At 38.0% G+C, this 13,819-nt stretch overlaps 1 protein-coding gene across 1 annotated transcript in view; it reads right to left on the minus strand.

The window, feature by feature from the left end:
- The window catches only part of boc (BOC cell adhesion associated, oncogene regulated), a 43,325-nt gene that overhangs the window by 9,787 nt on the left and 19,719 nt on the right, over positions 1–13,819 (minus strand). The window contains exons 4-7 of the mRNA XM_017717203.2: positions 6,956–7,102; positions 4,380–4,523; positions 3,568–3,861; positions 502–774 (exon numbers count right to left, since the gene is read on the minus strand). Coding sequence (XP_017572692.1) covers positions 502–774; positions 3,568–3,861; positions 4,380–4,523; positions 6,956–7,102 — 858 coding nt within the window. The remainder of the gene's footprint in view (positions 1–501; positions 775–3,567; positions 3,862–4,379; positions 4,524–6,955; positions 7,103–13,819) is intronic.

Here is a 13,819-nt window from a genome sequence, read left to right on the forward strand (position 1 = left end):
TTAAACAGCAGATTAACCCCTTTAACTAAAAGCTTATTGTTTTTTATTAATATTAAGACCTATTACTCAGTCACAATTATCAAACTGAAAACCATGTCAGTAAATTGTAAGGAACCACATATTTAACCTAAGAGGTTAAAGTAAAAATAAACTGTTTATTATCATTCTTTAGACTGAAGCTTATGAAATGAGCATGATATGAAGTTAAATATGAAATATACACTAGGAAAAAAAACAAGAAAGTAAACATAGCGCACAAAAATGTGGAAGGGAAAAGCATTTGTATGACTTTGATATACTATGTAAATTGAATATGACTTTAAATAAATACTGGTATTGTGTTTTTCCATATTCATATCCAATTCATTTCATGAGTTTGAGTTGGACAGGGCAATCTGATCCAAGACCAACACTTTTGATCCAAAATGTTTGCTAAATCCCTTAAAGTGCACCAAAGCCGCCGTCCCCCCACCCCCCGCGCTGCTTGGCAATGGTACATACACGAAGGCACAGTGAGGAGTCTTGCTGCAGCTTGAGCTCCGCCCACCCAGTTCTCAGCCATGCACTGATACACTCCATCATCCTGCGGCCCCACGTTCAGCACACGCAGGGTTTGGGCAGATATGCGGTGACGAGGGGAGGGGCTAAGGGGGCGTGTGTTGTGTAGCCACAACACGCTGGGGGTTGGGTTTCCCCGAACCTGACAGCTGAACCTCACTGTGTCCCCCCTCACAGGTTCCTGCTGTTGCAGCTCCATGCGCACCTGAGGAGCCTCTGAAACATACAAAGAGGGAAGTCTGAGTGTCATATGTTTTGGTGATAGTGTGTCAAGAAGTACAGTAACCACAGTAGGATAAGTGATTTTTTGTACTATAAGCTCACTTATAATATAATATATTACTATAGGCTACAGCATTATAATGCAGTACAACACTGTAAAAATAAAATTTTAATGAAACTCAACTTGAAGGCATGGGTAAACTCAAGTCCCATGAGTTGAGTTAACTTAAAAAAGCCATGGAGTAAGCTGCCCTAAAATTTTAGGATGACCCAAACCAGCGTATAGCAAACAATGTAATGCTATTCTATTACAGGATATCATGCTGGAATGTAATACAGTACTACAACACATTATACCATAGTATGGGTTGCATATGCAGTGTAGTACTATGACACAGAGTATACTAGTACAGTGCTGTAGCATCTAGCAATATATATTACTATAATATAGTAATATAGTAGTCTGCATATTGTCGTTGTCAAAAAATAGTTTTTTTATTATTACTTTTCTTCACCGTTTGAACACAGCACACACAGCTGCATTTTACATTGTGTGAAAATGTCATGAATATATAACTATAGCATTTAGTATTATAAATACAGTTCCATAACATACATTATAATATAGCAGTATAGCATACAGCATTCTAATACAGACCTATAGTATACAGCACTTTAAATAATTCCATAGCATATAATATTATAATATAGTACTACAGTACACAGTACTGTAATATAGCACTATAACATATAGTAATATAATACAGAGCCACAGTATATAGTACTTTAATACAGTTTCATAACATACAATATTGTAATACAGTACTACAGTACAAAGTACTGTATAGCACTTTAACACAGTTCTATAACATATGATGTAGTACTCCAGTATATAGTAATATAATATGTTACTACAGCACATGTACTGTATATAATATATACAGTATAGTATGTATGCCTGAGCATAGTTTGAGCCTGTAAAAGCTTGACTGTGGGTTTTTTTTACACGTCACTTATGGTGTCATGGTTCAGGTGTACAAGGTAAAGCAATAGAAAAGACTGTTTCTCTTTCTCTTTCTCTCCCTCCCCTGTGTTCTTCCTTGTTTTCTCTCTCTTGCTCTTTCACCCCCTGCTACTCCATCTCTCTCTCTCCCCCTCTCTCAACAGTTGATGGTTGGCTGCTAGTGAATCAGGCAGCGCTCATTAGAGCAGCAGCAGCCTCAGCTTAATTAATCACAGCTGCCGAGAGACGAGCCCACAAAAACAATCTCATCAGTGTCTCGGCTACTCCATCCCGCATACACGCACAGGCACACACATCGCTCTCAGCTTTCACAATGCCATTCGTTGTTCTATAGATGCAACACTTTCCATTTCCCAGCATGAAACTGAACCACTACAGGCTGATTTTTCAAGAGCCCAGAACTGGACCAGATTACTCCCTTAAGCATTCTCTACTGAAAATACATTGCAGTCCAGCACTAACTTTAATGTGAATGTGGAACGCTTCTCTGCTCAAATATAAAACATCTGCCTCACATCTTTACAACAGGTGACTGCACAAAAGCATAACTCACAATACACTACTGTCCAAAAGTTACGAAAAGTTTGAAATCAAAATTGTTTGAAAAACAAAGCTGGCTGCAGATGCAGATATAAAATGGCTGTAAAGTCTAGTGCAACTTCAAAGGTTTCAAAGAACTAATAATAACAATAATTTTATTTATGTATCACTTTTCATGCCGGTGGCAGCTCAAAGTGCTTTACAGACAGATGATAAAACATAGCTATAAAAGAGATATTATTAGTATTTAATTAGAATCAGAAGTAAATTAAAAAGATTAAATTACAAGATAAACACCACCAGACACTCAGTTTTAATTAAAGTTTAAAGAGATACATTTTAGGTGCTTCTTAAAAGTGAGCACTGAGCTTGACTGCCTAATAAAAGGTGGAATTTAGTTCCACGGTTTAGAAGCATAATAACAGAAAGAGGCCTCTCCATGTTTTCTGTATTTTACTGAGGGTATTTGTAGAAGGCCACTATCTGCAGATCTTGGATTACGTGCCGGAACATAAACAGACAGACACTCTGTGATTTAAGCAGGTGCTAGGTTGTTTTGAGCTAGTAGCAGAACCTTGAAATCTATCCTGAATGATACAGGCAGCCAGTGCAGTTCTTTCAAACCTGGAGTGATCTCTCTGTTTTGCTTTTGTAAGGATGTGCGCTGAGTTGTAAGGGCTGTATAGTTTTAGTTTTTCAACTAATTGAAAAACTAAGTGAAAAACAACCATACATGTGTCCAGAATGAAGAACAGAGCTGTAGATTATTCTGAAGTCAGACTGAAAAGGTAAAATAAGAAAATATAAATAATAAAACAATAATTGTATGAATATGTAGAACACCTCATATTTCAAAAGTCAGATAACTTGATAAGTCATTTAATTACTTCATGATGCAACCAAAAGACACTGAATGCAAGATTTGAATAAAACATGCTGTTTAACAAAGTTTCACCATAAACCTACAATCTTTACAAATTATAAATGCATATAAAATGAAAATGATTCATGTCACTTCAAACTTTTGAACATTTTGGTAGCCTGCAGATATAGACACTCACTAAAGACCAATATCAGCAGAAAATGTGTTATTTAAAGAGTTAAGACAAGGATGAATCTGATCCAATCCTGTAACATATCAGCTCTGAAATACAGCCTTGCTTAAGGTTTTAATATCAGCATCAGAAAAGAACAAGCAGTATCGCACCATCTCTAACACTCACCGATCACTTGCACGTCATAGAGTACAGTGGCTGTGCCAGGAGAGCCCATGCCATTGTGGGCGTGGCAGGCATAGGTGCCCGAGTCGCTCTCACCCACAGCATCGATCAACAGGTTGCTGAGGAGGAAGCGGGTATTGTTTTGGGGTCGCAGGTCGCGGCCGTCCTTTGCCCAGGTGACCTGTGGGGTGGGGGTGCCACTGGCCACACACTCCAGCACCATACGGTGGCCTTTCCGTACCGTCATAGAGCGGGACGTGGGCGGGTAGATGATTCGTGCTGCTTCTGACGTGGAGCCTGCAGAGGGACAGAGGTTCATTTCAGTGTGACCCTGCTTTAGTTACTGTAGAACAGTAATTGTTCATTAAAATGAGCCCAAGTGAGTTCTCTGTAGAGGATGCGTTAACTTATAAGTACTTTGCCCAAACATTTACATAAGATTGTATATGGAGATGTACTTTTTTATCAGGGAGTGGGGCGCTTGAAGAATAAAATAAATTTGTGAGTAAATATCAGTGGTCTGTATTCATACAAATAACACATACCAACCAACAATCATATCATTGCTCTCAGAGCAAAACTTTATATCTCCATTTTTGTTTTCTTTAGTTATCTACATTTCTGAAAATACCAAAAACTGTTTAGACTGGTTCATAATTTTGTGATTTTTTTTCATAAAATCTCTTCACATTAACCCACACTGAAAGTTAAGTTTTTTCTTCTCCTGTTGGAATAAGAGATTTTGATCCAACAGCACCGATACATTATAAAAATAAAGCAATAATGGTAGCTTTGTAACTTTAATGTTCACTCACGTCGTATGCGGAGGCGGTCAGTGGAGGTGGAGGTTTTGACCTCCTGGGTAACCGGGTTGTATGCAGCACATTTGTAAGGCCCCTCGTCCTCCTGTGTAGCGTTGGCTATCTGCAGGTTCCCTGATGGCATGATCAGGTAATTCCCTACAGTCACAGATAGGGGGGCCAAGGTTAGTGACAGATAAACAGATTTACAGCCTATTTAAACAGTAGGTCTCTGTGTATTATGGATTGTGCATTTTGAATGATTTTAATATTTGAATTTATAGCGTTAATGAACAGATATTTGAGAGAACACTAAAGAAAAAAAATCACTACCATAAAAAGTCATTTTCTTATTGTAACTTGTTTTTCAGTCAGATCTACATGTTGGCGCAGGCAAGTTTGGTGTTGCATAACTTGCACACCACTGCAGCGATGTTCTCCGTAACTTTTCTTATTTGACATCATATTTAATTGGAAACTGGGGAGAAAATATCATGAATACAAAGAGTGTTTTCAGTATTCAAATGTTGGCAGCAGGAACTATTAATCGTCCACCCTGACTATGTATGAGCTGATTTAATGTTAGGCTCCTTAGCAGTTGACAGCAACAGAATACATATAATCTGTTACCACACTTACAGCAGTATGCAAAAGTTTGGGCACTCCTGGTCATATTACATGTTTTGTTGATTTTCTAAGTGTTTTCTAAGTTGGGAAGACGTGTACCTGCACAGGAAAGAACACACATTTTCATTTAGACCATTATTTGACCAGGTCTTCAAACATTCACATATAATTCTAAGTACTTCAGCACTTCACTTCCATTTTTACGTTTTGTTTTTAGTTTTATTCTGGTTCATTTCACAGCAATCCCACTTTTTTCTCCAGAATTATGTGTGTCTTTACTCTGAAAAAATTGATTGTTTGACCTGCTACATCCATTCAGTAGCTAGAAAGTGAGCAATAGATTTGCAGCTGCAAGTTTTTCAATACAAGATAAATGATAAAATAATACAACAAAATTGACTCACAGTAATTTAAATTATGCTCAATTAAAAGTACATTAGCATGTTAACTCTAACAGAAACATGAAGAAAAACTTTGATGAGTAATATTTTACCAAATAGCTTAATATCAGCTTATTATATGAGCTTAATATCAGAACCGTCCCTAAAGCTGCTTTCAGGGATGCATCAGAAACCTGATGACCACCAGGGGGCGTCATGCAGTCTGGACAAGAGTAAACGACACTGAAGACTCAATCACTCTGAGTGAAACTGCAGCTGCCAGTGAAGGCATGGCGAGAGAGCACATTTAGGGACGACAAATAAATGATGGCAAAGATAAACAAAATATTCCCATGTTTCAACATATTGCTGATAAGCTTATCGGAGCTACAGAGATAGCACAGATAAAATACAGGTAAGGCAAATTCCAGCAAAACCAGTGGTGGTAAGAGAGAACAGGCATACAGTACTGTGCAGGAGTCTTAGGCCAGCCAAGGAAAGCTGTTTATCTCAGCAGTAAGTGTGTTTCGCTAAGACAAAACACCATGTGAAATTAGAACAAATACAAATAAGCATTAATACAAAACAAAGTAACAGGACTTTCTTGTTTTCAGTATAGTTAATGATGTTGTGTCCTGAAGAACACAGGTTTGTTTTTTCTTTTCTTTAGTGCAGCTTCAGCCACTGCAACAATCTGTTCAGCTCAATTAGCAGCACAGCTGATTTGATTTAATGAAGGATGGATTAGATTAACTAGGTAATGGATGGTAACTGTAAACACCGGACCTAACAGACAACTAATAAGTTAACAAACTTACACAACTTAGTAATAATGAAGTAACAGAAACAATGTTTATATGTATTTATTCAAATGATAATTAAGTAAATAAACACTTAATGCACTGATAAAGTTTTAAATATAATTTTCTCAGGTGGACCAAGACTTCTGAAGAGTTCTGTGTATTTGGAAGGGACCACAAAGAAAAGTGTACATTATCATATGACCTTGATTTCAATTTCCAATTCCATTTGCACACATTTCTGTCCAATTACACAGAGTAAAGTCAGAAAGCTACTGCACACTCGACACAACAAAAAACAAAGAAATAAAAATATAATAATTTTAAACAGACTAAAAAAAACTTACTATTACTGCACTAAAAACCCAGCCCATAAAGCCATCATAGGTGACATGTGGCTTGAAAGTCTTTAAGTTATTCAAATAGTTATCATCTCCCTCAGCTAATATAACTAACTCACCCATCATACTTATTTTACTTCATACCTTTTAGCTGGTAAACAGCAAGTTTTTTTAAGAGTTAGCTGATTCCAAACTATAAATTCACAAGCTTGAGTGTACACAGCGCTTCTTGTCCGGTAGCCTTTAGACGGCTGTAGAAGTCTTTCCATGGTTCTTTCTCGGGACTAAACAAATTAGAAACCCTAATCAAAATGTAAAACACAGGCTCTACACTGACCTCTAGTGGAGTACAACAGTTCAACATCTCAAAATGGCTTATTAAATATTCTCATTTATTAACTCTAGTAGACTTTCAAGACTATGACAAGGGGAAAAAAATGTACCTTTAGACGTCTCCAGCCACTCCTGTTTGACGCTGTAGCGGACCTGGGCTTTAGGCTGGCTCTCTGGTAGATGGCACTCAATCACTGCTGTATTTCCCTCATCCACCTCAATCTCCTGCTGGTCATCGGGCTCAAAGTCTCTGAGCTCTGTGCACACACGTACAAATGCCAAGTAAATGACAGCATCTCACAACACCTGGACAATTAGCACAACAACGCTCTTGTGACACTCAAAGTCACATCCAAACACATACTTAAAGGATATCAGAGTTGGCCTAATTAATCGGTTAAACTTGATTAATCAATAATAATAAAAAAATAATAATAATTAAAATGTACCATCTCTATGAAAAAGCAATGACTAATTGCTAATTAGCACGATGATGATGATGATGCATATTTAAGATTTGTTTAAATGTGTGGTTTGTTATAGTTCCATTAAATACATTTTTATTGTTTGACCTCTTTTTAAAAACTCCTATTAATCTCAAGAAATTTCAAAGTTATTAACTTTTGATTCATTGTCAATCAGTGGATCGCTCAATTAGTAATATACCTCACTAAACCCAACAAATTAATGTACTGAACATTTACTTAAAACATTTTTTTAAATACGACACTAGTTTGGAGTTAGGTAGGATGTCGTTCGGAGCTTGTAGTGGGATATCAAATGTTCAGAAACCCAATAGCACTAAAACACAGAGACAGAAAGTCTGCCTGCTTTGACCTTTGGTGTGCCCAGGAGCTAGAATGAGGTTAAAGGCTAAAGGTGACCTTCCTCTTGGGTTTCTAAGAAGGAAAACCAGTTTGGACTGCAACGTAATAGCCCAACTAACCCTAAGTGTGTGTGTGTGTGTGTGTGTGTGTGTGTGTGTGTGTGTGTGTGTGTGTGTGTGTGAGTGTGAGAATGTTTTCCTTAGAGAACGAGATTTTTTTCTGCGCTGCTTTAACTTCATCTACATTTTCCAAACTGTTGATTTCTCCCTTAATGAACGCAGGCCCTCTCCACTGTTCTCAGCGCTTCTATGGAAGGTTGATTTTCATAGGGTTTTGTTACATTCCTTGGCAATTCAGAAGTCTCTCAGTCATGCATAGCTGCGTTACACGCTACAGGCTGAGTGGGGGAAGGTTTTATGAGGTAAAAATGAACCGTACTGAAATGCACATGCACAGTATTGTTGGACAACTATGGTAATACACTGCTATAGTATTACTGAAAGTGGGTCTTTGAAGTGAATTATATAGTAATAACAGATAAACTAACAGGATTTAAGCAGATTTTTGGCATAATGACTAGTAAAGGTACAAAAGTGTACATACAGCAATAAATATTAGATTACTATAAAAAAAAACCTCTGCAATAGTAAATATTATAATGACATTCCAGTAGTTTCTCTTTCTAAGTAAAACCAATAAAGTGTATGTTTAATAAATAACATGGCTGTTAATGTGAAAAACAGAACATCGTGGTTTGACTATCAGTTCCATACTTTGGTATAAAGAATTTCCAGTGCAATGGCCAATCCGGCACACACACACACACACACACACACACACACATATATATAAATATGTATATGTAATAAGAATTTAACGCTAAACTTTTCCACAGTATCTTCAAAGAAATGTTTCCCTCTTTCAGTTTTAAAAAATTAAAACTTTTAGACTTTTAAGACAATTTTGTAACCTGACATTACAGGTCGGTATGGGTAATAATATGATAGTTCAAGAAATTTTAATGACATAATATTTATTTTTGATACATTGTTTTTTAGGTTTGATATGTTGTGACACATTTACAATGTACAATGATTTTTATTAGTGTTTTACATACTGTGATCCAATTATCAACATTTTCCCCAGCCCTAATGGAAGGGTTTTCCTGTTTGGTCTGTACAAAGTCAGAGACACACACACACACACACACACACACACACACACACACACACACACACACACACACACACACACACACACCGTTCCAGAGGAGATGAGCATCCCAGGATAAGTTAAGGTTGGGGGATGGAGTGTGATGCTCCGTTTGCTAAATCAATCAGGAGTCTTTTATAATTCCCCCCTGCTTGCCCCCCTCTACATTCCACCCAGCACACCTTTAACCTCCACTCCACCCCTCCACCCCCCACATGCACACATTCCTCCACTCAGTGCCCCCACAGGACTCACTCCCTGTCTCAGGTGTACAAGAGAAGTTCAGACTGAGAAAAATAAAGGAGACTGAACATGTTTATTGGACATCCAAGATTAACGCTTCAGTGCCCTCAGCCAAAAAAAAAAGCAGCCATTTTGGCCTCATCTCTCTTAACCTCTTTGTTAATAATGCACAAAAACTGCTGAAAATCTAAGAAACCAAGCAAACACATGAACAGGAATATACCTCTCTTACTCCAACAAAACAACTCAATAGGTTTTTCCATTCCGATCTGTATTGCATTCTGAATGTGTGCATGCATTGATAGGAAACACGGTAGCACATAGAGAGCTTCAATTTCACATGCTGATCCATTTTACTATCTCCAAAGTGGACTTGTGTGCTCGCCAACTGTTCTGTAGGGAGACTTTATTGAGTTAATGGGGGAAAAAGAATGGGTCACTAAACAGGATGTTAGGTAAGAGAGGGTTAAATTAGAAGTGTAAAGTGGTGAATGTGAGTGTTAGCTGGAGTTTTGGATCAACTCCTGGGTAATGTAACCATTGAGGCCCCATCTGCACAGGGGAGACAAAGTGAATGTCTGAAGTACTTCTTCATCTGAGAGCCAAAACATGCCTATGATTGTGCACATGTGTGTGTAGAAGGTAAGGATGAATGTGTGCTTTGTATGTGGTGTGTATGAGGTGCACCCTGAGAACAGTGAGTGTGTTTTTGTTTGTGTGTGTGTTTGTACATTTGTGGAACAAAACTGACATGATGCAAGTGTTTATCATTTAATTATATATATATATATATATATATATATATATATATTTGTGTGTGTGAGATCGTGTGTGCAAGTGTGTCCTGGAGGTCCTGAGAGCAAGGGATGCTGGGAGTCACTCAGGATTAATGGTATTTATAAAATGGATTAGCTTTGCTTCCAACTCTACTTGGCAATGCTTTCATACATGCTGCAGGCTTACTTAGCATTCATCATTTTTATGTCTGGAGCTGTGGAGCCTGTGTGTGTGAGTGTGTGTGCTCTGGTTCCTGGGGAGACTGGAATATGACATTAGAACTCACACTGAGAAAGTAACTATTGTGCGTGTTTCCTCAGTTTGGAGGCGGAGTCAGTGTCTATGTCTATGTATGTGTGTGGTTACCAGTTAATCAAGAGAGAATCTGGGCCAATGCGTGAGAGCATATGAGAGCGAGTCAACCTCGGTGGGTGATCGTAATCAGAGTTTGGAATGAATTAGTGGTGCATTAAATACAAGTATGTGTATGAGGAGGGATGGTTGTGAGTGTGTATGCCAGACTAGGAAGAGAAATACAATGATCTGTGCAGCGTTATCGTCATACATCACATCATAATTTGCTTTTCTGAGTATCTTCAGTACTTCTAGAACATCAAACAACTGCACGGATCATAAAAAACTGATTTAAACCAATTACAGAGAGCCAGTAAAGAACAACAAATAGTATGGAGTGACTGTATAAACTGCTTATTATACAATAGTAGGATTCAACAGCATAATCTGATTGGTTTAAACAGCCTGGGTGTGACATGGTTGAGATATGTCACACCCAGGTTGTGATTTGTCATAGCAGTACACTACACATCAAATTCTAAACCTGTGGCTTTTTAAGCAAGCTTTTTGACAGAGCAACTAAACAAACTAGAATCAGCCAAAAATAAACAGAATACAATTCAGCTGTGAAATTACAGACTGAAAAAAAACTTTCAGGTTAATCTGGTATTGCAAAAGCTGAGCTGAATCTGATATTGTGATAGTTTTAGCTTTACCCGAGTTTAAATTGCCAATATTAAGGCACACTAGATAGAAAGTTTCAGGCTTCTTTGCTACAATTTTTCTTTCTTTTGCAAAACTAAGTATAAAACTTTTTCACAAATGTAATAGATCACTGCAGATTGCATGTTATTGTGAATAACATCATAGCTGTGATGACGTTATTCACGATAACACCTCACTGTCATGTTTCATTGCTTAAGAAACTTGCATAGCCAATTGGATATCAGCCCATTATGGCATCATCTTCTCTTACTAATTAATTTTTGTCAAGTGCTATGTAATTTCACAATAAATGCAAACAAACATTAAAGAAATAGAAAGTAACAAGATGTTTTGATTTCAAAAAGTAGTTGAAATGTTGTCTGTTAGTTTGAGGAACAAAGGTTTAGAAATGGTTAGATGAAAAAACTGGCATACACCAAGTCTATGTTATTTGTAGGAGCCAACAAAATAACTCTGCAAAGATAAATTGCTTTTTAAATCTAAACTTCTGCACAGAATATATTCATAGTTTTTTTTCACAGCCTTTTTTACTGTTGCATTTTGTTCACTCCAACTTCTTTGCAAAACTTAGAGAAATTACTGTGATACATGTTGTGCATCCTGAAAATGGCCTGAAGTATTGCAATGCTGTACTTTTGCCATAGTGCCCACCCCTACACTATAATATGCAGTGAAAAGACAGACTTAAACTGAAAAAGAAAAGACAACACTAAGAGAGTCATGGAGAACCCTACAGAGAAAGAAGTGCTTTCAAGTATCATGATGTTATATGTTTGCCGTATCGCCCACCCCTCCTGTGACCGACAGGGAGGGAGAAGGGAGTGTGTTGGCTCACAGTGAGGGGAGGCTTGCTTGTCTGCAGAAGAATTCGAGTGGAGAGGTTTGAAATAAAGCACAGGCGGCCTCCCTGGCGGGAGTGAGTTCAGACAGAATTCTTACAGAGGCAGATACCAGAGAGAGCCAAGAGCTTTCACAGAGCAAAAACAAAAAAGCCACAGACATGGAGCATGGAGACAGAAGACCTCGCACACACAAACAGACACACACTTGTTTTTATACTGTAAGTAAAACACTAATATTAGAATGGCTACAAATAATAGTGATAACGTTTTTATTTAACCCTTTCACCTAATATCTGCCATCACAATTCAGTGCCGCATTAAATTAAATGGGGTGCTGGTGACAGAATAGCTGCACTATGTAAAATCATGCTGTAATATAGAGTGTGTGTCAGGCCAGATTTGGCAGTTTTTCAGACCAAACGTCTTTACATATCTCCAACACAAGCGTCACAAACTGATGAAGATATGATGATAATAGTAAGTTAATAATAATTCATTGTCTTGGGTAAGGGGTATGAAGCACAACCCATGTTGCAAAATGTTCAAAATTTCCACCAGAGAGGCCGCCAAATCCCTAAATCTTACATAGTTCATTACTTTTCAATTCATTAATGCTTGTTTGAATTTATTCTAACGTTATACAGTGTCGTTACAAGTAAAAATACAGTTATTGCAATGATAAAAGGTTTCAAAAAATTTTTTACGTGCCAAAGACTTTTGCACAGCACTGTACCTCAGGACCTAATAAGAAATGTTTTGCTCTGTCCATTTTTTAAAAAATGAAACAGAGTTTTGATAAAGAACACAACACAAAGTCAGGAGCAGTTTTGGTTCTGTAGTTTAGAACTGTTCTTTCACCTTCTCACAATGTCAGCCATTTTAGCCCTGAAAAAGTACAAAAAAAAAAAAAAAAAACCACAACCACACACACACACAGGCACACACCCTCCCAGAGGAGCTGTTCCCCCTCCCTGGCTGAAAGAGGAGGGATTCTTTATTAAATCAGAATGAGGGGCTGCTATAGGGGCCCCAGCTAAAGCCCACATCTGCAGCCCAACAGCCTGATTCATAGTGGATAGACCTTATCAATTACATCTGATACCCACACACCCTACCTCCTCATTTTTAATGCCCCAGGAAACAGAAGGGGAGGCACAGAGGTCTGGGGAGAGAGGGAGGGAGAGGTATAAAGGAGTGCAAAACAGAAAAAGGGGAAAAATAAAAACAGAGAGAGAGAGAGGCTGAATAATAGAGAAAGTTTGCTTTGAGTGGAGCAAAATTTAAAGCTTTGTAAAATGCTTTAGGGAGAGAGATGGAGTGAGCGAGTGAACAAGTGAGAGTGGAGAGAGGGAGATGAGTGTTTACATCTAATTTGGGGACACTGAGATTGAGACAAAGCCTCTGACAGCGTGTCTCATCTTCTGAGTGGAAGCTGTCTGAACTAGCACAACATGCATCGATTGCCTTGATTCAAATGTGTATATCATTTCCACAAGAATTAAATATAGCAACACACAATATGACAAAACAGTATATGTATTTAGTATAAAGAGTATAGTGAAAAAAGGTCTTCAGGTATTATGATGTTCTATTTTTGCCCAATCACCAAACTCTGCTTTCAGTTTACTTGCTTTGTGCAATAATTGGGTGTTCATATAATATATTTATTCATGTGTATCTGAATATGTAGATATCTTGCTGTTTCTCCTCATGAACAGAAACACACTCTGAGTAGCTCTGGAGGAATGCAGTGGAGAACAGGGAGGAGGCCCTGCACTAATGGGTTCATACACACACACACACACACACACACACACACACACACACACACACACACACACACACACACATTATGGAAGGTCACATTACACATCCCTCTACATGTTGGCCCCAGCACAGAGTGACCAACAAAACACACACACACACACACACACACACACACACACACACACACACACACACACACACACACACACACACACACACACACACTTCGCTACAATCTGGTACTTCACCATCAAAAACAACTAAAAGTCCCACTGCAACACAAGCA

Source organism: Pygocentrus nattereri, chromosome 24 (genome assembly GCF_015220715.1).
Source record: "Pygocentrus nattereri isolate fPygNat1 chromosome 24, fPygNat1.pri, whole genome shotgun sequence".
Lineage (NCBI taxonomy): Eukaryota > Metazoa > Chordata > Actinopteri > Characiformes > Serrasalmidae > Pygocentrus > Pygocentrus nattereri.